Genomic DNA, 21550 nt, shown 5'->3' with positions numbered 1-21550 from the left:
ATTCTGGGTGCTTATGTCTTAGCACAGGTTTTCACCTCTGCTTTTTATATTGTAAGCTTTAATAAGTTATTTTGGAAAAAAAAGTCAGCTTAATCTACAAAGTAATAAAACACTGAGGAGTTACTTCAGGTGGATGACTGTTTGACACAGCTATTCACAACAGGTCAACCAACTCCAGCTTGGCATACACAAATTGGTTTTGGCACAATTATTAGTATTAACACCAAGATAATTCTAGTCTTGTAGCAGCCAGAAATAGCTGCTCTACTTAATACACCAACAGTTATTTCTCTGTGGGTAAAGACGCAGGCTAACAACATCCTACAGCAAACAGAACGCTATGGTGAGGGGTTATTCCCAGGATATGAAGTCTAGCTGGTGTGTTTGCTCCTTTTGGTTACAAAACTGTTATTTATCACAGCAAAGACAACTAAAAATATTAACCAAGGTTTTCATGTAACTAAACGGTTACTGGTTTATTTCTCTGGTTAAAAGTAAGTCTGAAACATTTCATGTTAATTAATTTACAATCAAGAAAAAGATCCTTACATATATATCTCATGTAGGTGACATTAAGTCATCCACTTAACACTAATTATTATTTCAAAAGTTAAATCCTGTTTTAAAAGGTTAAACACTTTGGAATTACATCTTGCCAGAAAATAGCGTCAGTCTACAACCACACAGAGTGTAGAAACTCAACTTCTACAGAGCCACTATCATTTCTATGAAGTTACAATGCCAAATATTCCAGCATTCTGCAAGTCACCACTTCTCCCAGTAGTTCAGATGGCAGTAATTCCCTCTCCGTTTTTTGCTGCGCACATAGGACCTACATAAATGGGAGAACTTTCATTCGTAGTTTCAGATATAAAGTAACAGGAGTGCTTCCAAGTCTTTTACTTGTTATGTAGAAAATGAACACAGCGGTGCATGTGGAGCAAAAAGGATTTTTCTTCAAAGGTAGGTTCTTCTGCTCAGCGTTGGGCCATACACCATGCTGATGTGCTTCCTTCCTTCCACAGACAGCAAAGAAAACACCCCATGCACGTGAGAGTAACAGAGAAGCAAAGCTGAGATCCACCATATGGTCCAGAGGTGAGACACCACTCCCAGAGCGGCTGTGCAGAGCAAGGACATCAGCATGCCCACAAGATGATGCGCAGTGCAACAAACCCAGAGATCGAGTCGGTGACTCGCATGCAAAGCAGGAAAGCCCAATTTCACCAATTAACAATATGTGGATGTCTGAAAACACTGTTTTGTTTCCTTGAACCCCTGTTGAGACCATTTGCTATGATTTGCGTGTCACTCAGCAACATGGAACTGTTCAAACCTGCAGCCCTCTTGTGAGAGAATTCAGCACCCCTCAGCAGATAGCCTCCAACCTACAGCAAAGCCACTCTGCTAGGCTTGGTGAAGGTGCTCAGAAGCCGGCACACCACGGCCCTCTCCTCTTGTGCCCACCTGCAGCCTCATACCCATCCACGCACCCTGGGCAGTGCTGCAGCATGTCATTCATCTCAAAGTGCTCTTTTGGCATATGGAGATGGTTGGTGGGTCCCTGCAGCTCACTGACATGCTGCATCTGGCACATGAAGCCATGAAGAGCAGAATGGCAGAGGGTTGTGCTGCCAGTAGGAAGCTGTCTTGGAATGCTTCTTCACTTGGATCTCAGCACAGCAGTATTTTCACCACAGAGGTAGCAAGCCTTTCCCATCACACTTCTCCTTATCTTACCATCCCTTAGCCACTCCTTACATGTCACTACCACATTCTTTCTTCTAGATAGTTGCTGCTGTCCCTCCCAGGATGGGCAGCAGGGAGGCTGGTTCACGATAAACGTACCCACCAGCAGAATACAAGGCCCTGGCTTCCTACCCTCTGTTCTGCCCATCTACCGCCCCTGCCTCCCCTCTCGCCCCTCAGCCTCATTTGCTCCTTTTGCAGCAGGTCTGACAGCTCCATCCCTGCAACAAAGACTCATCAATGTGCCACAGATACCTGAGCCAGAGCAGAAGCCCAAGTAAGCCAGCTAGGACACAGCTCACCCTCTTGGCAGCAACACAAGCAACTTCCCCCTTCCTCTCAGACTACAGCAATTCCTTCTAGGCAACATGGTGTCAGTGGCGTAATGCTATTGCCCCTTCCCCTCGTGCCATGATCAGAACACATCCTTACCATGTGAAAGGCCACACTGTCTCACATGCTACGACATGGGGCATCTACAGCATGGCAGTTCAGCAAGGTTCATTTGGTAGTATTCATTCACCCTAACAACGTAGGGAAAGGACTCTGACTCTGGCTCTGAGTGGGAATTTCATCTGTCACACTGTGGATGTGGTATTATTCACATACAACAGTTAAATACCACGTACAAGTGCAGTGAAAACCAGGGAGATCCAAGTTCACAACTGAAAAGGGAGCTTTTGTCCTGGCCACACTGCAAAATGTCAGTATCTTTCCTGAGGGGGCAGACAGAAATCACCAGTGGGCACTGTGCTACTCAGAGCACTGCCAGAAGAACAATCCAGAAAGATACCAGTCCATCTTCAAGCAAAAGGGACTGAGGCCATCTTCCTTAAAGACCAAATGCCCAGAAAGGTGCATTACACTGAGGAAGTGGCTGGCATGGCCAGAGGACAAGGATGTAATAGTAAAGTGGACAGAACAACACTCAGACAATAAAAAACATTTTGATCAACATTTTTCTCCTCATAGGCTCTTTCAGAATACTCTTTGCTCGAGTGAGAAGCACAAGCTGAGGAAAATTACAGAATTTGGGATGGCATAAAAAGCAGCATCTGTGATCTGGCTGAAAAAAATCTTCACAGATCTGCTTTGCTCCAACAAGAAAGGGAAAGCAGCCCTCCTCTGCTCTACAACGCCACTGCAAGGTGCTCAGACAAGGTAAGGAGTATGAGGATTGAGGGCCATGTAAGAATCAGAATCGCAGAATCACAGAATCATAGGAGATTAAGAACCTTAAGTAGCTGTAAATCATGACATACAAGAACACCATCTATGAAAAGACTGCATTTAAAATGGAGTTTATGCTCAGCTGCAGGTGTTCAGAGGATAGAATTTTGCACTACTTGGAAAAGCCAACACACGATGCTGTCCCAGGCCTATGCACAGGGAGAGAGAATTGGAATTTAGCCCAGAATTTGTTCTGTTGTAACACTTGCAGTCAGTCCAAATTGGAGGCATCCAGAGGGCCAGGGTCTGCTTCCCGTTCCTTTGATGCCCTGGTATCATTCCACTCAAACCAGTAGATTATCAGCTCACTAGCATGAACACAAGGTGATCCAGACCCAGAGCATTTGAGCTAATATTCAACCCTTTGCTCATACTTTGCTTCATACAACATATAGTTCGGAGAAAAATTACATACTCTGCAATTCTTGGACTCACTGGCTTGGATTTAATCATTTCAATCTTAGTTCTGAATTTCCTCTGTAGCAAATGTTAAGAGAGACATCAAACTTGTTCCCACTTTCAGAGAGACTGAACATGAACCCAGCTTTGTTGAGGTAATATGCAGTAGCGGCAGCCCAGATTTCAACCCAAACCACACCACTTAGCCTGTCTGTCCTCATTAGCTCTTGGAGTTACGAATGAAGCATCGGGGCAGAGCTCTCAAACGTCTGCTTGGCACCATTCAGTTACAGAAATTATGGTCAGTCTCTAATTCGCAGATCCATGAAGTAATCCTTGGTACCCAAAAGATATTATCTGGAAAGGAATCAAAACTCTGTTCACCAAAATATTTATATTAGCTGAGAAAGCCAAACACTCCCAAGAATGGAGCTGGCAAGCTTCCCCGGAGTCTCTCTGCCAGCGTGGACAGCACAGAAAGCAGGCCCACCTACCACAACCCCTCTGTGCATGCCAAGGGCTGGTTAGTATTTTAAGGACAGTGCCAGCTATTTGTAAGGCCTCAAAAATCTGGAAACTTTGGAGCGCAGGAGCCGAATGAAGGATCTTGGGAACATCTCTCTTGACTCTTGGGCTGTGTACTTGAAGTAGTTCTGCGGATGTGCCAACACATCAAACAATGCTTTTATCAGCTTCTTGTCCTAGAAAAATGAAAGCAGATTTTACAGTAATTCCACAGAGGAATTAGGGTCAATATCACCAAAGCTTAATGACTGGTAAAAGATTACAGACTTTTTACTTTCTAAGTAAAAATGTCTCAGGAGCTCACAGTCCAGTAGAGCAAAGCTGACATTCAGACTCCCAGAAAATCACTGGAATTTCCCATTTATTTCAATTAGCAACAGGATTTCTTCCTTTCTCATACTTCCAGAAACAGCAAAGAAAAATAAAACAAGAACAGAACCAACCAATAAAAATATATATAAATAAATAAAAATAAAAAAAAAAAACAAAATCCAAACCCACAAAAAAACTATACCACCTTGGAGCTGACACCCAGCAAAAGAAAAGTCTACCTGGAATGACATCCACTCAGTCTACCCACCTACCAAAGTGGCAGGTGTCTATTGCACCAAGGAGCAGATCAGGTGCAGAGCAGGAGACAACATTTCTAGCACATAGGTGTTATTTTCATTCAAAACCAAGATTTTAGTGGAAGGTACATACCTTAAGTATTTCTTGATGATTTTCAGATGCATAAAGTCTACCATCCCGAACGATGTCTTCTATTAGTTCTTGGTAATCCTCTATCGAGAGTGCACAAGAGAGTCCTTTGCACGTTCATTTCATTTCCATATTTGATACCTCCCTTGGCTATACAATGAAGCCCTACCCCCAAAATAACCAGTGGTATTTGGCTCTCATATCAGCAGTTATTCCAGTGCTGCACAGTTGGAACTTATCTGCAAATTCCCCTAACCCATTCTTGACTTCTTTCTATAAGAGAGAAAAGGTAAGAGGAAGCTTTCTTACAAGACAAATCCCCTGGCCAATCAGAACTTGAAAAGCTTCAAAAGGAAAAGCATCACCTAAAAACTACCCACTATTAATGAAACTCTCCAGCTCACCATGGAGGGGCACTCATTCACTACTCCAGCATGAACAGAGATATGCCACATTAAACTCACATCACTCATGCTGAAGGACAAAACCTCAGCTCCAGTCTCTCTCTTGATGTCTCTGACAAGGATCAGAAGAGTCAGTTTCAAGAACAGATATGTTTCTCCTCCACTACAACCACCACTGCTTCACTAGAACATTTCTCTAAATCAGCTTTCAAGATTCAGGAGCAAAATGCAAGAGAACGTGGATGCAGACAGTGACTTCTCTGACACCAAATTACATCTGATAGCAGCAACACAATCAATCACAGAGGTATTTTGGGCTCTGCCCAATTCTTAACTGGGAGCAATCTGCCACCCAAAGTAATCCAGAGCTGGGAAGGCATAAATATATGTAAAATCTGGATGCTGCCTCTAAGCTCTGCATTTTGCCTTTGCAAGTCAGAGCCCAGAATCTCAGCTGTTCGGTTAGGTTTGTGAGAGGCTGGAAATATGATTGCACTTAAGACTGTAATGCAATGCAGTGATCCTTAACTCAGCTAAAAAATAAAAGAGCTACTGGAAGCGCTCGAACAGTGACACTGCTGAAAGCACTGGGTTACCCTGCTTCTTAGTGAGGTCAAGGAGCCCACAAGGAGTTCTGCACTGCTGCAGCTGCACCGCTCCACACACATTCAGCTGTTCACATCCACTTACCATCATATGTTACATAAGGAACTTGGAATCCTTTGGCACTATTCCCTTCATTCGACTTGAACTGGATCCACAGCTTCTTAGACCTAGAAGTGAAAGCTATTGGGCGTTCGTAGGTCTGACAGGTTTCATACGTGGTCACTGAGTTGGAAGAAGCTTTCAGAAAAAAAAAAAACAAAACAATAACAACACAATAGGCAGTTACCTGACAATGCCTTATGCCAGTAGGTGTATACAAATTAGATTAAATTACCATGACAAGAAATGCATGCCACTGCTAAAACAAACAAATAAACAAAAAACAAAACAAACAACCTTCCTTATATTGTGGCAGGCCATTAGTGGATCATCGAATCATAGCACGGCTTGGGTTGGAGGGAATCTATAAGCCCACTCAGTTCCAACCCCCTGCTGTGGACAGAGTTGCCACCAACTAGATTAGGATGCTCAGGACCTCATCCAACCTGGCCATGAACACCTCCACAGCTTCTCTGGGGAAAGAAGGGATGGCAAGTCACTAATGACTAGCTTCTTAGTCCAGGAATATTTTTTCTTTCTCTAAAAAAAAAAAAAGCACAAAAACGGCCTACTGCTTGAAGGATGTGCTCATTCTAGAAACTGAAGTTATTTACGCACAAATCAAGCACTGTAGGAACCAGCAAGCATCCCCTCTTCCTATCCCAGGCTAAAACTGCTTTGCACGATCCATGACTAGTTGGCTTGAACCATCTACCCCTTCTCAAGAATATTTCTCCCATTTCACCTGAGCAGCACTGCCAAATAGAATTTCCCAACTGCTATTTAAAGAGATCTCCATTCTTAAGTACAGGACAGTTGCACTACATTTAATTTTTGCAAACAGCAATGCACGTGAGAAGCCTGCTGCACTGTGAAGTTCCTGTGAAGTTGCACACTGAGATAGGTACCATGTGCCTCAACATTCATTTCAGACTTACAGCTTTTCCGCATCACCAGGTAGTCCCCACACTCATCTTCTATTGGCAGAAATATTTCTGGAACCACAATCAGAATGCGGCGTTTTGGCGGTGGGTTAATGTTCCAAGTGCATTCAGTGTTTGCAGGATAGTCCCCAGGATAATTGGGTGATTCAATATACCCAGTGTAATCTCCCAGTTCACCTCCACACTGCCTATCTGAAAAAAAAAACCCAAAAAACAGCATATATGACCAGATAAAGTGAGGGCATCCTTCAGCTCTTCATGCAGACACTTTCAGAGGCAGTAAATGATTGACAGCACACAAACTTTTCTGTCTATATCTGATGCAGTTTCTTTCAACAAGCTTCACTTCTGCCTTTATGGTTTAATCGATGTTAAGAAATTATAGAATCATAGAATCATTAAGGTTGGAAAAGACCAGTAAGATCATCTAGCCCAACCATCAACCCACCACCACCATGTCCACTAAAGAATGTCTCTCACTGCCACATCTACTCTTTTCTTTGAACACCTCAAAGAACAGTGGCTCCACCACCTCCCTGTGCAGCCTGTTGCAAAATATAGATTATCCTCTATTAATATAGCAGGTGCTACTAACCAGGCCACAGTCAAGAAAAAAGGCACTTTTAAAAGGACATAGCAATGGTCAAGCAAGGATGCTCCACCTGCTTGTCCAGATAGGACACCTTCACAGAAGCATCAGCTGAAGTCCAACAGGAGCCTGCTGTGCTCTGCTGAGGCACCACATCTGCAGTGATACCAACAGGGAGTACAGCAGGCCCTTTCCCCAAATATACACATACACATACTTGTATATATACGCAGCTCTGAGATTCTTCGGAGAATTGCTCTCTGCTTTGTATTTGCCCTCAATTTGCCCTCAGCTTCCCACACTACAGCTCCCATAATCTAGAAGAGTGGCTTTTTGTAATCGCCTCTTTCAAAGATTGCTATTAAGAAATTCTTACTAACTTAAGTTTAGTGAGCCAACTTCTATTCCTTTTAATAGAAAGGAAATAGATCAAGATGCCAAGAACACAAACTTGTTCTGCTGTGTATTGGGAGAGAAGATTTAACAGCATGACCCAGGGTGACCCAACACCAACTGGCAAGACACAACCATCACTCACCTCCTCAGGAATGATGAAACCAGTCTGCAGAAAAGGTCTCACATGAGCCTTAGTAAGTCATGTGGGATGAGATGCAAGCAGGAAGCAAAAAAAGACCAACACCTCTGCCTTCTCTCCAAGCTCCCTGAAGCAAAGCTATATTTTGCCCTTAAGGCCACTCTGAATATTGATGGCCCAGTCCTTTCATTTGTGACAGATAATGAAAACCTATCTTGCTATACTTACTTTTGCACTGCGTTATGTTTGTGGATCCGTCATAATCTGTTGTGGTATTTCCAGGGCAAGAAATACAGTAATTCTGTCCAAACTCAGGCTGGTACGTCCCAACCATGCAGCGAATACAGCGATGAGTTGTTGTATTGTAGAAATGGCCAGGTGAACACTGAACTGGGGAGTATTTAAATAGGCAGCATGATTGACAAGTCAAGAGCACAAACCATATATTATCTTTACTCTCAACTCCATCCCCATCTTGTTTCTTTTCATTCATAAGACTACAAACAAATCTTTTCCTATTCCTTCTGCATCATTTGACAAGTTTACTTCTCTCAGCTCAGCTTAACTTCTGAATAATTTATTACGTTGCCTTTAAAATGTAGCTTTCTGTGCTGCACAGGCTCTCATTTTTCTTCCCTCCCTCTCCCCCCCGTTCCTTTCAGGATCTGCTTACTACCATATAACTACCCTTGTTGAGTTTTTTATTCCAGCAGCTCAGTTTGGAGTCCTCCCCTACATGATCTACTGCCACTCCATAATTCAAAACACTTCAAATACAAGTTCCAAACAGTTTTTACCTCTGCAATTCCACATCTCATGTGGCCACATGCAAAACCATGAGCTCTTCATTCTAGTTGATACAAAAAATTCCTTGAATACTCTAAATTGAAAACTGGGCCTTGTTTACAGACCTGTTCTTGTTTGTGTTAAATAGAACTAAAATCAAGTCCTCCCATCTTTGTCCAGAGTTTTTAGGGTTTTTTTTAGCACTGTAACTTTGCAAAATCAAATACAAAACAATACTTAATGACCCTTCATTGTAGAAATGAGTTCACTGGAGAAATCAGTGAACTATCACTTTACTATCAGTAATTCTTTAACACTACTCAAGATACATCTACTACATTGCAGTTTTCAGCAGTAAACATATCTTTGACACAAGAAAGATTTCTTTATTCAAACCACCACTAAATGTTTGCATCAGGACCAGATACCTAGCCCTTATTTCTATTCAGTTACATCGATTTGCTATTAACACTTTTTCTTGGTGATCTTGATGTAAGTAATGTTCTTTTATCCGTGCTTTAAGACACTGACTTATAATCATTAACATTTCATCTTTTCCACAGGTACATATTTTTCATCAACATTTTCAAAGACAGCTTCAAAGCTCTCAGGTTTCTACTTTTTATATAAATAGAACACAAGAAATTTCTTCATTCTTAAAGGTCTGATCGCCCCCTTGATTTCCACTCCTGGAGGAAAACCTTGGGAGCAGATAGCATGGCAGCTCCATAGCACTCAAGTTTAGAGGACCATTTGAAGTACTGCATAGTTAGAATGAGTAACAGCTTTGTAGTTAGCTTTTTAGCCATTATTAACATGAAAAATTATTTTCTTATTTACACTTCAGAACTCCACTTCCATCCTTCACATTTTCAAGTCACTACTTAAACCCAAAACCTCAATACAGTATACTGGCCCAAATTTTCTCCTGGGAATCTTCTTACTCTTCTTTTATACAAAACTCTTCTCACATCAGCCATTTCATTAACCAATTTCCAAGCATCTCTCAGTCTCTCCTCAAGTCTTGCGTAGAAGTCAGTTGTAAAAATGATTGAGGCTTTACTGAGCTTCCCTGCAGACCGACCAGGCCCACCAACTCTTTGGAAGAGCAACCCTTCCTGAAACACCCTGCATGTAGCAGCAGCAGCATAGATTTTCCATCAGAGCAGTAGAGTTCACCAACTCTTGGTCTTACCTTTGGTCTCGCAGTCCTGAAACAAGGATGTACCGCTGTGTCTCGTCGTCAGACCCCCTCCGCAGGGGAAGCAGGACACTCGCCCAGCTTCAGGCTGGTATGTTCCAACAGGGCACGGCAAACAGGGCTTGAAGCCATCAGGGGAATATTCACCTGGAGAGCATTGATCTAGAGAAAGAAGCACACAGGAGCTTCAACTCACACATTATAACGGAGGTAAGCAATGCGCCTATACAGGACCTAAAACTCCACTGTGCAACTGCTTTCCTCTTCAACAGCAAGGACCAAGGTTTCAGAACTGAATGTGAATGACAGGAAGAACTCAATACATACACTGTACCCTGCATATCTGACATGAACACTGATAACCTGTGGTGCTGATGAGCTCTGGTGGACTGGAGCAGCCTTCACATTGTTGCAAGGCTACGCTGGGCGCTAAGCCTGTCCACTCACTGCTTTCTGATAATCTGTACAGAGCAATAACATAGAGATTAACTCTTCTTTCTAAAGAACTCTCAGACCTTTGCCAAAAGAAAAAAATACATACTGAAATTAAGACATCAAAAATGTACTTCCAGATTTCTAAAAGTATTTCCATGTTAGTAACTAGTAAATTCTTATACTTCATAACTGCTGAGGTTACTAAATTGTCCTAAAAGCTCAAGTGCAATCAGGAATTATGCAAATTCATTAAGCATTAGATGTGACTTTTAAAGCAGAAATATTCTTGCCAGCAGTGATTCTTGGATAATGATCACCTGTGCACAGGATAATTGTGTTCTGTATGATGCTTAGATAACATCAACTGGACTGATTTTACTTGAAAACAGTATGATATTATCCAATAAACCCACGAATACTTACAGATATTGACAAAATCTGTGCTTGAAACTTTTCACAAAAGAACTGATTTCAGTTCCAGTATTTAATAACACCCTGTTCTGGAAGGTACAAAATAGTGTTGCAGTTGTTCAGCCATGCTGAAAAATTCTGTCCTTTAAAAGACCTGTTACAATAACAAACTGTTAGTTTTAGTTTATAGCTCCAATAAATCACTCAGTGAATAGCTGTTTTGTTAGGAAGTTAAATTGGCCTTGGCTTCATTTCAGGATATATGACTAACAACAAGCAGGGCATTAACCACCGGTCATGATCAGTGATGAAGAATTTTGCTTATTGCTGATAAATAGAGTGGAGTCGTGAGTGTTTTTCCTTCACTTGATAATAAAACACAGCAGAATTAAGTAATGCTCCATTGCTTATCAACGAAAGCTAGTGCAGAAGGAGACTGTAACTTTTTCCACCACACATTACTTCTGCTCTCATAAGTACACACATTCATGCACTCCCAAGCTTTTCTTCATTTTATAAACATTTCTACAGAACACTCATCACTCCTTGTGCAACTTAACAAAAAAACGGATGAAGTAAGGCTTCCACTGCAACAATCCCAGTAAGGTAAGGAAAGACAATTACAATTCTGTGATGAGGAGATGCAATCAAGGTTACTAAAGGTGATTTTGAGATACAGCTACTGGCTTCAGGAACCAAGAGACAATGCAAAGATCAGTGATAACCTCCTTCCCCACAATAGCTCTTTGGTTCTATAGGCAATTTGCATTTGAGTAAGTAAAACCTAAAGGTTCTCCTTGGATGTCAGTGAGACCCTGAACACCCCTACAGGCACTGAACTTTGAGAGCAAGGGGAAAAAGGGGCAGAAGCATCAAAGGGTCTGCTTCTGTGCCTTTCCACCACACTGGGACACACTGCAAGTTCCAGCTAATTTTTGGTTCCCAGGATTCTGAGGATTGTGGCAAGAGTCACAAGTTATTTGTGCTTCCTCATCCTTGTGAGTTCCATTAGGGCATCAAACAGCTTTCTCATTCCTCATCATAGTACATTCCCACACTCCAGCTCACTAGCAACAATAAAAAAATATCAGTTCACTAACATTTTGCATTTGTGGCTTCAACACTAAATCACAAGGCCAAGCAGCAAAACTACTGAAGTAGTAGATCAGGAATTGCTACTGAAAAATAAGAATCCATGTTGAGGCAGGAGCAGCTTGCTGGCAGACAAGCCAGGCTAGCAGAAGAGTCAGTCCCACTGGACAAGCAATTGGCTTGTCCATGGAGCTCTGGTTTGTATGATAACATCACCCCAGGAAGGAGGTGCTGGCCACCCCTGCTCAGCAATTACTTGCTGTCAGGGCCCTAGCACATGAAGCTGCCTTCTAAGACAGGGTGGGTGATGGGAACACTGGTTGCTTTCACAACAAAGATCATTGGTTTATTAGTTAGCATTTGTGACGTGGCTTCTGGGATTAGGGAGCTCAGATCTGGATGGAGATGCCTACTAGGATACCCCACACTTTTTTGTAGTTTATAGTCTAAGAAATACATTGGGTTTTTTTTACACTACTACCTCAACCCAAGCTTTCCTAAGCAGTACAGCTCCCCAGACAATCTGAGCCACAGATGCGTTCCCTGCAAACTGCTCCTGGTTCCCCCCTCCAAGAGGAGACCCAGTCCAGGCACCTCATGCCACTGGAGCACTGAGCAAGGCTAATGAGGAAAGTGTGTTTAGAGACTCATTGCACTCACCAGGACTCAGTTCAGCATAACAGACAGACATGGTGTCAATAGGTTCAATTACAGTATCGTTAATTGTGGGAGCAATGCATCACTACCACAGATATCATCCCACAGAAACCTGCAGGACTGTGAAGTTAGGTTGGCACAAATGAACCCTCTCTGAAAAACAAAATAAAACTGAGTTCAAACTTCTCCTGTCACAGCATTAGTTTCAATGAAATTAAAACTGCCTATGAACCTCTGGGAGTTTCTACCAAATCTATGAGTTTCACAGAACTCCTGCACAGCGCCTCTCCCTCCTGACACATGGGAAATACCCACTCAAAACAAGATCTGAGGATGTGCAAATAATGGCATAAATCAGAATCCCCCTTGCTGGCTTTGCTCTTTTTTCAGAAACCGGATTGTTTTTTTCCAAACGAACAAAAGAACCAATTGCCTCTAGTAGACTTCATTTCTGCAGCCACTGTCTTTGTTGGCCTTCAATGCCCATTAAAAAACTGGTCTTGAATCTCATGCAGCTGTTTTAAGGGGGGGAAGAAAAAAAAAAAAAAAGAGTGAAAGCTTTTCTGATGCAAAAACAAGAAAAGAAAAGAAGAGGGGGCACAGTGAACCGGGATTAAGGGTTACAAAGACACTTAGAGGCTCTTCTTCCCTTTTCAGATCATTGGCCTTTGAGTGCTTGCTCCTCTAGACAAACGCTGTAGTATTTCAGTGGATAAGAAGGTGAACCTTATAAAGGAGGTCATGATCCACCATTTTCCTATTTTCTTAAGAATCACGCCTTGACTTTATAAGGATAATTACTGACAACGGGCACAAATCAATTCTGAAACCTCATCCTTTATGTTATTGCATTGTAGCAGTTCACACACTTAAGGCACATGAGACAGTTATGTCTTAAGGATTTGTGTCTTAAACCTATGGTTGCAAGCAGGCTAACAAGCAAAAGGCAGTCTGACATTTAATCACGTATTTTTTTCTTGTCAGTTTTACAAAAATATAAAAAATAAATGCAATTCAGTCCTCCATTGTGTGGAAATACAACTACCAATTGCAGCAACTGCAACGGCAGTCAGCACTTTCCTCTTTCTGTATCTTTCATCGTACTTCCATGGTGTCAGCAACTTACCACATTTAAGCTTTAAGACTATTTTGTTAACATTTTGTCTGCATCCTCTAAATTAAGGGGACAAAACTGCTGGATGCTGAGCAGAGAAAGGCATCAGCATCTCCCACACAAGATAAAGCTGCCCAGTGTTTATATCAGAGCAATACCTATGCCACTGCTGTTCTCATGCTTGCTGTTCCCTTAAGTGGCAGCTCTTTGGATTAATCCATTTGTAACTGCAGCAATGTTGTGCTGACATATCCTTCTACTCAGCAAGTTCAGGGAACATTACTTTTATTTGCCTCCCTTCATTTGTTAAAACACTCATGTATCTAGCACAGGTATCACAGAATCCTTAGAGTTGGAAGGGACCCTCAAAGGCCATCTAATCCAACTGCCCTGCAATGAACAGGGAACACAAAAAATACTAAACACAGAAAGTTGTACTTTCAGCTCCACGGGGCGCAATCAACATATGACAGCACTTTAAGTGATGGAAAAAACAGATGAATTGCTTGTTGCTTCTCCCTCAGTGGAAAACACCTGCAGGCAAAAGGTCCACAGTAGCAATCTTTTTCTTCTCTTTCTGTATGGATGTCACTGTTAATCAGATCATGACAAGGAATTGTCAGTATTTGAAGAATTGGTCTTTGGCCACCTGTTTCAACTCTAGCTCATACTGAAGAATAACTACGTGTAGCCTGATTGGTGAATGAAAACCGCATTCCCTTCCAAGACAAATCTGTTCTCAAAGCAGCACACAGCACTTCCAGCATCCTCAGATGGTCCAGTATTGAAGCACCACCAATTAAACAAGCAAGTTCTTTTATGATAAGATTTACTGCAGTGTGGAAAGACACACACTCTGCCATGAGAATCCAAAATTCTCTGGGAAGGTTGATTCAGGTTCTATTTCCCGTGATACACATTAATAGAAACCTACAGTGGGCTGCTCCATGTAGGTCATTCTCAGGATTTCACAGAATTAATGAGCCAATACTAAATACGCTTCCTCATTGGCACAGAGCTTGCACACAAGGTAGGAAACTACAACATCTGGGCCACAAAGGCGTCAGAAAAGCCTGAGCAGGACTTGATGCTGAACAGCAAACTTGAAATGAAATACACCACTCCTTGGAATCCACTGTGAATTCTCTTTTAATATCAACAGCTGTTAAAAGAACAGCAGACAAATGTGTAACCACTCAGCCCATTAAGGATGATTGTATCTAATCTGTTCCTGGTGCCTTTCTAGATCTTCTGTTCTGCAGCATGTCCCACTATGTCAGCAGGACTTAGAGCAGGAAAACCAGGAAAAGCATCACTTCAGCTGAAGTGCAAAGCAAATGCAGCCCCAGTTACCTGAGACAAGTGGGTCGGAGCTGGCACTGGGCAGGCTTCCCTCTTACACTGCTCACATTCAGTGTTACAGACAGTGCTGTGTCAGTAGATATCTACTGCAGAAAGAGGGCCAGAACAAGACTGTCTGATTCAACAAAGCTGTATTTACAGATTCCAAATATCTTGTTTTAAAACACATATTTGAAAAACAGTGAACTGCACTCCACTCACTATCTGGATCACAGAAGACTTGTTAGTCCCTAGCCATATTTTTTTTCCACCACTGCTTTCTGCCTCTCTGGTCAGACTGAGCAAAATCCTTTTGCCAAAGTTCACTGCCTGTCCTGAGAACACATGCCCCGGTGGCCCTGGGTTCATCTGCTGACCCAGTATCTCTTGCTATAGAGTCACTTTCACACCAGAATCATTACCATGCTTGGATACAAAGGGCTACCACCTTCCCAGTAGCTCTCAGCAGCTCTGCAGAACAGTCAGATCAAAACAAAAGGAAAAAAATCCTGCTCTCACACACACCCATGAGCTCGTTTCTTTCCCTCCTCCCCACTCTATTTCTCAGCTCCTTCTGACCAGCAGTCAGACAGCAGCAGCAGTCACCCAGCATTGCTTTACCAACACAATTGGTTTTTCTAAGGAAATGAGGCATACGTAATAGCACTGCCTCTGCATGTACTCTTAGGTTCCCTCAGCAACCAGCAAACTTTCAGTTTAGCTTCCAGCAATGTGACAAAAGATGAAGAGAGGTTTCAAAGTACCAGGTTTCTGTAAGCTTAGAGTAAATAGGTGGAGAACATTAAAGCGGAGAAGAGAGATGTTAGCATCTATTCAAGTAAAAGGCGTTGTGGAGGCTCCGCCCTATTTGATCACAGCAGATCTGCACAAGGACGTACTCTGAATCACTCAGCTAAAGAAGAAAAGATCCATTTGGCAATCGCACCTTTTCAGGCATAAGGCCCTCAGGGAATCATATCTTACAGGATTCGGTGCTCCCATCAGACCCTGCCAAGATGTGCAGGGTGAACCATGGCACCATTTCAGCAAAAGAAGAGTCTGGACCTTTACAAGTTCCTCTTCAAAACACTTGTCTTCATATGCTCAGTGTCTCTGGCTGCTTTTGTTACAGACACTGACCTTCTCCTGAAGGTCCCTTGCTCTCTGAACTAGCACAGAAGTGCCATGTAAGCAGCTCATTAGTAATAAGAAAATAAATTGGCTCTATGGCTACCTAAAAATAATTGTTTCCCTGTTGTTCCACTTCCTGATTGTAACTCACATTAGTTGAGGACAAATGCAAAGAGAATGTCTTCATCTGGGTGCATCTACCTGCAGTGTTTTTAGTTTACTCATTGCTGATTTTTTTCCAGATTAAGTCATAGATGTGCTTGAAAGCATTGTACTCCATACAACAGATTGAGGCAGAGACATTTTCAAACCACTCCTGCAAGCATCAGACACAGCAGCTTTAAAAAATCCACCTAACCTCAACATGATGAAGGCTCCAAAGTTTTCCAGGCTTATAATAATGCTACAAAAAAATTATATCATAATGCACAGCTCTTTCTGATAGAATTCCCAACTAATTCCCCTAAACAGATGTTTTAAACAACAAAAAAGCATTTTTCTGCTATTTGCATTCAAGTTTTTCCAGAGTTAGCAAAACTAGATGGGAAAATCTATCCTAAGCCTGAGTGGGATGCTGCTGGAAGATGTACTAATTCAGTCTGACAAGCGTTTTAAAGGCTTGCTGATTCACAAAACCACTTACATGCTACACACCCTATGCAGCCTCAGCTAACCGTCATGGCTGTTAGACCCCTGTTAAGACAACATCTGACCCTTCTCCTTAACTTTTGTGCTTCGGAAGTATTTATTGTGGGTTTCACTATGGCGGTGCCCTTTAGTGTCATGATAATTGAGATTTTTTTTCTCAGTTTTGGCCCAGAAAACCCCTTTTCTCTTTGCAATTATAACTCTGACATGAAGATTCTCTGAGAATCAGAGCTTAACCAGCAAAGAGAAAATGGTCAGCAAGATATAAAATGCTCACAAGTTCAGAAACACAGAGCTATGGATGGCAAATGCAGTGTTTTATAAGTAACACTGGTGATCCCCAGGCAACGGTGCCCGCCTTTAAGTCCTCAGGTTTTCTACCTTTGAGTTTACCATAGGTTTTGCATCACTCACAACAAAGTACACTGTGCTGAGCACTTATCCCATTGTACTACAGCAAATGCCAGCAATAAACACATAGACACACGTATCAGTAGCACAAACAGTACGCCCTACTACACCCCACACAGCCCTCCTGCCTCCTGGAGGAGCATCCTGTGACGCCTCCACACTTGCCAGACCTGAGCAAAACCTCACGATGGTTCGTTCCTAATTTACACTCACTTACCACATCTGCTACCCACATGCATCTGTCCCACACCACATGACTGCTGTGGCTCCGACAGCTTGAGAGACTTCCTGGCCACTTCGTGGTCCATGCCAGAGACACGGACGCGGAACTGGTCCCTGTTGACTGTCTTCCGTAAGGTTCGAATGGTTTTTCGGAACCTCTTCTCTGTCTTTTTCCGGGCACAGCGCACATCACACGTATCTGAAAAGTACCAAGGGTGAAACCTGAAGAATGGCCAAAACCAGTGGGCTTCAAGAAAATTAAACAGACCGGAAGACTTTAATGTATGGGCAGCTCTTTGATCTTAGAAACCATCCTCATCTCTCAGCTCTTTTTGAAGCATGAAAATTAATTTTCAAAACAGGAGATACTTTTTATTATCATTTTGCATAAAGATAGAAGTGAAAAATACAGAAGTTAAGAAGCAAACCGTAAGAAGCTTCAAATCGCACCTTGGATTATTTTCCAACCAACCTGTCACCTCCTTTTGGTTCGTTTCAAGCTCAAAGTCCGCAGTGATAAAAATCTCTCTGGTTGCTGGTAGTCTACTGAGGGCTCCATGGACTTTCTTGCCAGAGCTGCACGTTAGGTTTACATAGTGGAAGCTCTCCATTACTGAGTTATGTCTCTCTGTATGAACAAAATTAAAGGAAGCAAAAGCTTGGCCAGCTATGTTATTAGATACTTGCTAGTCTTCGGTGCATATTTAATCACCAGAACTTCAAGGGGAGCAAAGGACTCACTCCACATGACAGAAAACAAACATCTCCAGTTTCTCACTGGGTGTACCCTCATGCAGAATCGTGACTGCAGTGCACCCATGGATGTACTTTGAGGTGGAGTCCCTAGAGCTGCCCTGGCTTTGAGGCATGCATGATTCACTGCTAGGATCAGAGGTTGGCTGCAGCACTCAGCCCGCTTCCCATGGATTTTGCTAAGCAGGTTCCAGTGAATTCCCTTTATGCCACACAAAACATCTTAAAACTGTAACTCTGCCTACACCAGGCAGGCTGCTGGAGGGAAACGATTCTGCACTCACACAAAGCATGTGAAAAATGCATTAGCTTATAATGGTGTTTAAATTAAGTGGTGGCTACATTCACAGGACACTTGGAGATCATTTTCAATTCCTCAAAGAGGGAAACAAGATTTAGTTAAAGAAAACATTCAGAATAAGCTCTGGTTGAGGAATAAGTACTCTTCACTGAGTACCTAGCATAGTTCATCACTGTTACTCTTCTAAGGACAAACAAATTGACATGCCGATTCACCATATTACTAAGTAACTTTATCTTTTTTTTTTTCCCCCTAAGTATCCTAATTTCCTGCTGACTTTGTACATCCTGTCTTGGAACAGACAAAGAGCTGACCTCACTATGTCCATCTGGGGCTGCTAAAGTATAAGAGGAAAAGAAAAGAGGAATAAACTTTTAGCAGTGAAGTCAGCGAAGAGGCCTGGAGCATCTTCACTGAGGCATCAGAGAGGAAGGAGTAGGCAATAAAGGAAAGAAGAGAAAGAAAGGATGGAAAGGAAGGAAAGGACATAAAAGAAGTATGGCTGATTTTACTGGGAACTTACTGACAGTGACACAAACAAAAAAGAAGGACTTTCCTTGCAAACAAAGGTTATCAGAGGAAAGTCCTCTCACCTGAAACACCTACTGCAAGAATCTTGGCTGGGAGGGAGTATGATTTATGAGGTTAGTAAGAAATGGAAACTTTGCAGCCCTCTCTGTGCTTCCTATCAAGGAAACATTTAATAACCCCACAGATATGACTCTCACCTGCTTACCTGCACGTTTATATTCATACCTGGTATCATCTGCTCCAGACCTTCTTGAAACATCTCAGTCTTTTTCAAACTACATTTTCCTTCATTTAATTTAAAGGTTACACTTATCTTGATGGTTGAAATATCTTCAGAAAGAAACAATTATATGTTATTTTAGAAAGGGAATGGAAAGTTTGGAAAAACCTAATATCACATCACAATGATGTTATCAAAAATATACTGACATAAAGGGAAAAGTGGTCATCACAGAGGATCTAAAGAGATGGCAGCTTCCTATTGCTGTGAAGCTGGTTCTCAACTGGAATTGGAACAAAGTGTGACAGATTTCACTTAAAATAAAAGAGACAGAACGAGATCAAATCAAGAACTGCTTCTGGGCAAAATCAAATAAATGTTGGCTGAAATAAAAAGAGATACTTCAAACAAAACCAGTTCAGAAAGTGGTTTACGCTTATACAAAGCAGCACTTTATCTGTTTAACTTCAGATGCTTTCTAAACTCCACTGTCCAATAACTCAAACTAGAATCTGTAAGTTGCCAATGCCTTTAGTTTATCTGAAAAGAGCCACAGTACTGCTGGCCTCACAGTTCATTTCACTGCTGGTCCATTTCTCTTTCCTTATTCTTAAATCTTAGATTGGGTGATGCTGACAAAGCAGTAGAAGGGGAACTCTCAACTGCAATCGTGATCTGCAGTCAGAAAGTCAAGGAAAGAAAACAGAGGGAGCAAAATGGAGCATGAAAATAGAAAGAAAACCAACAGAACGCCCCTATTTCACTGTCATCTACTGAAAGAAATCAGTCACATCACACAACAGTAAATTTAGTAATTACCCAGCCAAGTGGATGCATTTGTGTTTTGCTGCTTTTTCTTAAGTTGAGATGAGCTGCCACAGGTGAGAGTGTAGGCATCTTGTGTTCCTAACAGACAGATGATACAGACAGTAAAGACATAGGCTCTGTGCACAGACTGAAGACTGCTGTCGTATAAGAGGCATTCTTAATTTGTTGATCTGCATCATCATCTTTTTCAACCATGTAATTCACAAAATACTTGACAATAGTTTGTTTTTTTCCTAAGTGATTAAAAAGACTCAGAAAGGAAAGAATCATCTGTCCCAAAAGCACCAACCGAGACCGCGTGCTGTGTCCTGAGGCTGGAAGGACTGTGGAGGCAGAGCTCAGACCCCACGCAGGGCTGGAATGCCTCCGTGCCATTGAGCCGTGGCTCTCAGGGCCAATTAAGGAATGGCCCAGGGAGCACAGAGAATTCTGCCCTGTCCTCTTCAGTTTCCAAAAGACGGTTGTCATGAGAAGGGAATCTGAGGGTAGAGTGGCTATAAAGGACAGGGAAAGGGGGGCTTTCCTGGAACACTGGCTGGGATACAGCCCTTTATCTGTACTAAAAGAGGAAAGGTCCTTCTTGATTGTCTGTTTCTTGGGGCATCCATGAGAGTCATGAGTTTTGCTACTCTTTCACTATCTATAGAATCATATGCTTGGGCTTTTTTTTTTTGCTTTTGTGCTTAGTTGCCATTTTTTTTTCCTTCTTGTTGTTGTTTTTTGGACTTACCAGAAACTATCCGAACATCTGAAGAGCAGCTTAAGAAGCATCTATCACTCCTGCCACTCTTCATGCAGTGCAGCAATACCTTGGGTGACATATTATCAGGAAAGGACTCCTTTATCTCTAAACAGGATAAAACAAACACTCATGGGAGAAGTAGAATGTATACACACATTGCTAAGAAAAGGACATGCAGCTTCTTATGCAGCTGGTACCAGAGAGCACCCATGCAATTAATAGGCTGTTTAGACAGAAAAGGAAAGCAAGAAAACATCACTGAAAGATCCCACAGTGTCCATCAGCAGACTTTCTCATGCAGGGAAACAACAGGAAATAAATAGATAAAAGCATATGAAAGAACATCAAAGTCCCTCAAAGTATCTCCTGTTTTTTTGGGATTTTTTTCTTTGTTTGTTTGTTTTTACCCGTTTCATCATCAGTACCATCATGCCTAATTAGAAAGTAAAACACAATGCAGGGAACAAAGACTCCTACCACTTAACTGGACAGACTAATATTTCAGATCTGACTACAACCACGTGGCCTTCAGACACATCAGGAGCAGTAATGCATTTGCCAGGCACCTTACCAACACAATCCTTTTTATTCCAGTGTAATTTGTAGTTAGAGTGGCACAGGCATTCATAGTCTCCCGGTGTGTTCACACACAGCTGTTGGCAGCCACCGTTGTTGATGCTGCATTCATTTATGTCTGTAGAGGAAAGGAAGTACTACATTTAGGAAGTAACTTCTGCTGCATACTAAGACCACTAGATAAACGTGTAAAAAATACTGCTTAGTAGAGTTTGGAAAAGCTCTTAGGAAACCCATCTTGAAACAGTTTTGTTTTCATGGAAATCTTTCAATGAATGTCAAAATGAATCAAGTGTTTGGGGAGAGTTGATTCTTAAACCACACGTTAGAAAAAGATACATCCAGCCTCAGCAATAAGTTAACAAATTAAT

The 21550-nt window shown here is 42.0% G+C and overlaps 1 protein-coding gene across 4 annotated transcripts in view; it reads right to left on the bottom strand.

Annotated features, from left to right (window-relative positions):
* Window positions 1–449: 449 nt before the first annotated feature.
* Window positions 450–21550, bottom strand: part of SCUBE2 (signal peptide, CUB domain and EGF like domain containing 2) — a 38485-nt gene continuing 17384 nt past the window's right edge. For all 4 annotated transcript variants that reach the window (XM_048948988.1, XM_048948989.1, XM_048948990.1 and 1 more), the window contains 12 exons: window positions 21175–21297; window positions 20592–20708; window positions 19853–19939; window positions 19039–19143; window positions 17701–17856; window positions 17224–17427; window positions 9761–9928; window positions 8008–8169; window positions 6650–6847; window positions 5697–5849; window positions 4606–4685; window positions 450–4079 (listed from right to left, as the gene is read on the bottom strand). In XM_048948988.1, the coding sequence (XP_048804945.1) occupies window positions 3927–4079; window positions 4606–4685; window positions 5697–5849; window positions 6650–6847; window positions 8008–8169; window positions 9761–9928; window positions 17224–17427; window positions 17701–17856; window positions 19039–19143; window positions 19853–19939; window positions 20592–20708; window positions 21175–21297 (1706 nt within the window). In that variant the 3' untranslated portion in view covers window positions 450–3926. The remainder of the gene's footprint in view (window positions 4080–4605; window positions 4686–5696; window positions 5850–6649; window positions 6848–8007; window positions 8170–9760; window positions 9929–17223; window positions 17428–17700; window positions 17857–19038; window positions 19144–19852; window positions 19940–20591; window positions 20709–21174; window positions 21298–21550) is intronic.

Source organism: Lagopus muta, chromosome 6 (assembly GCF_023343835.1).
Source record: "Lagopus muta isolate bLagMut1 chromosome 6, bLagMut1 primary, whole genome shotgun sequence".
NCBI classification, from domain to species: domain Eukaryota; kingdom Metazoa; phylum Chordata; class Aves; order Galliformes; family Phasianidae; genus Lagopus; species Lagopus muta.
Note: the sequence above shows the minus strand (reverse complement) of the source record. Positions and strands in the feature narration are given on the sequence as shown.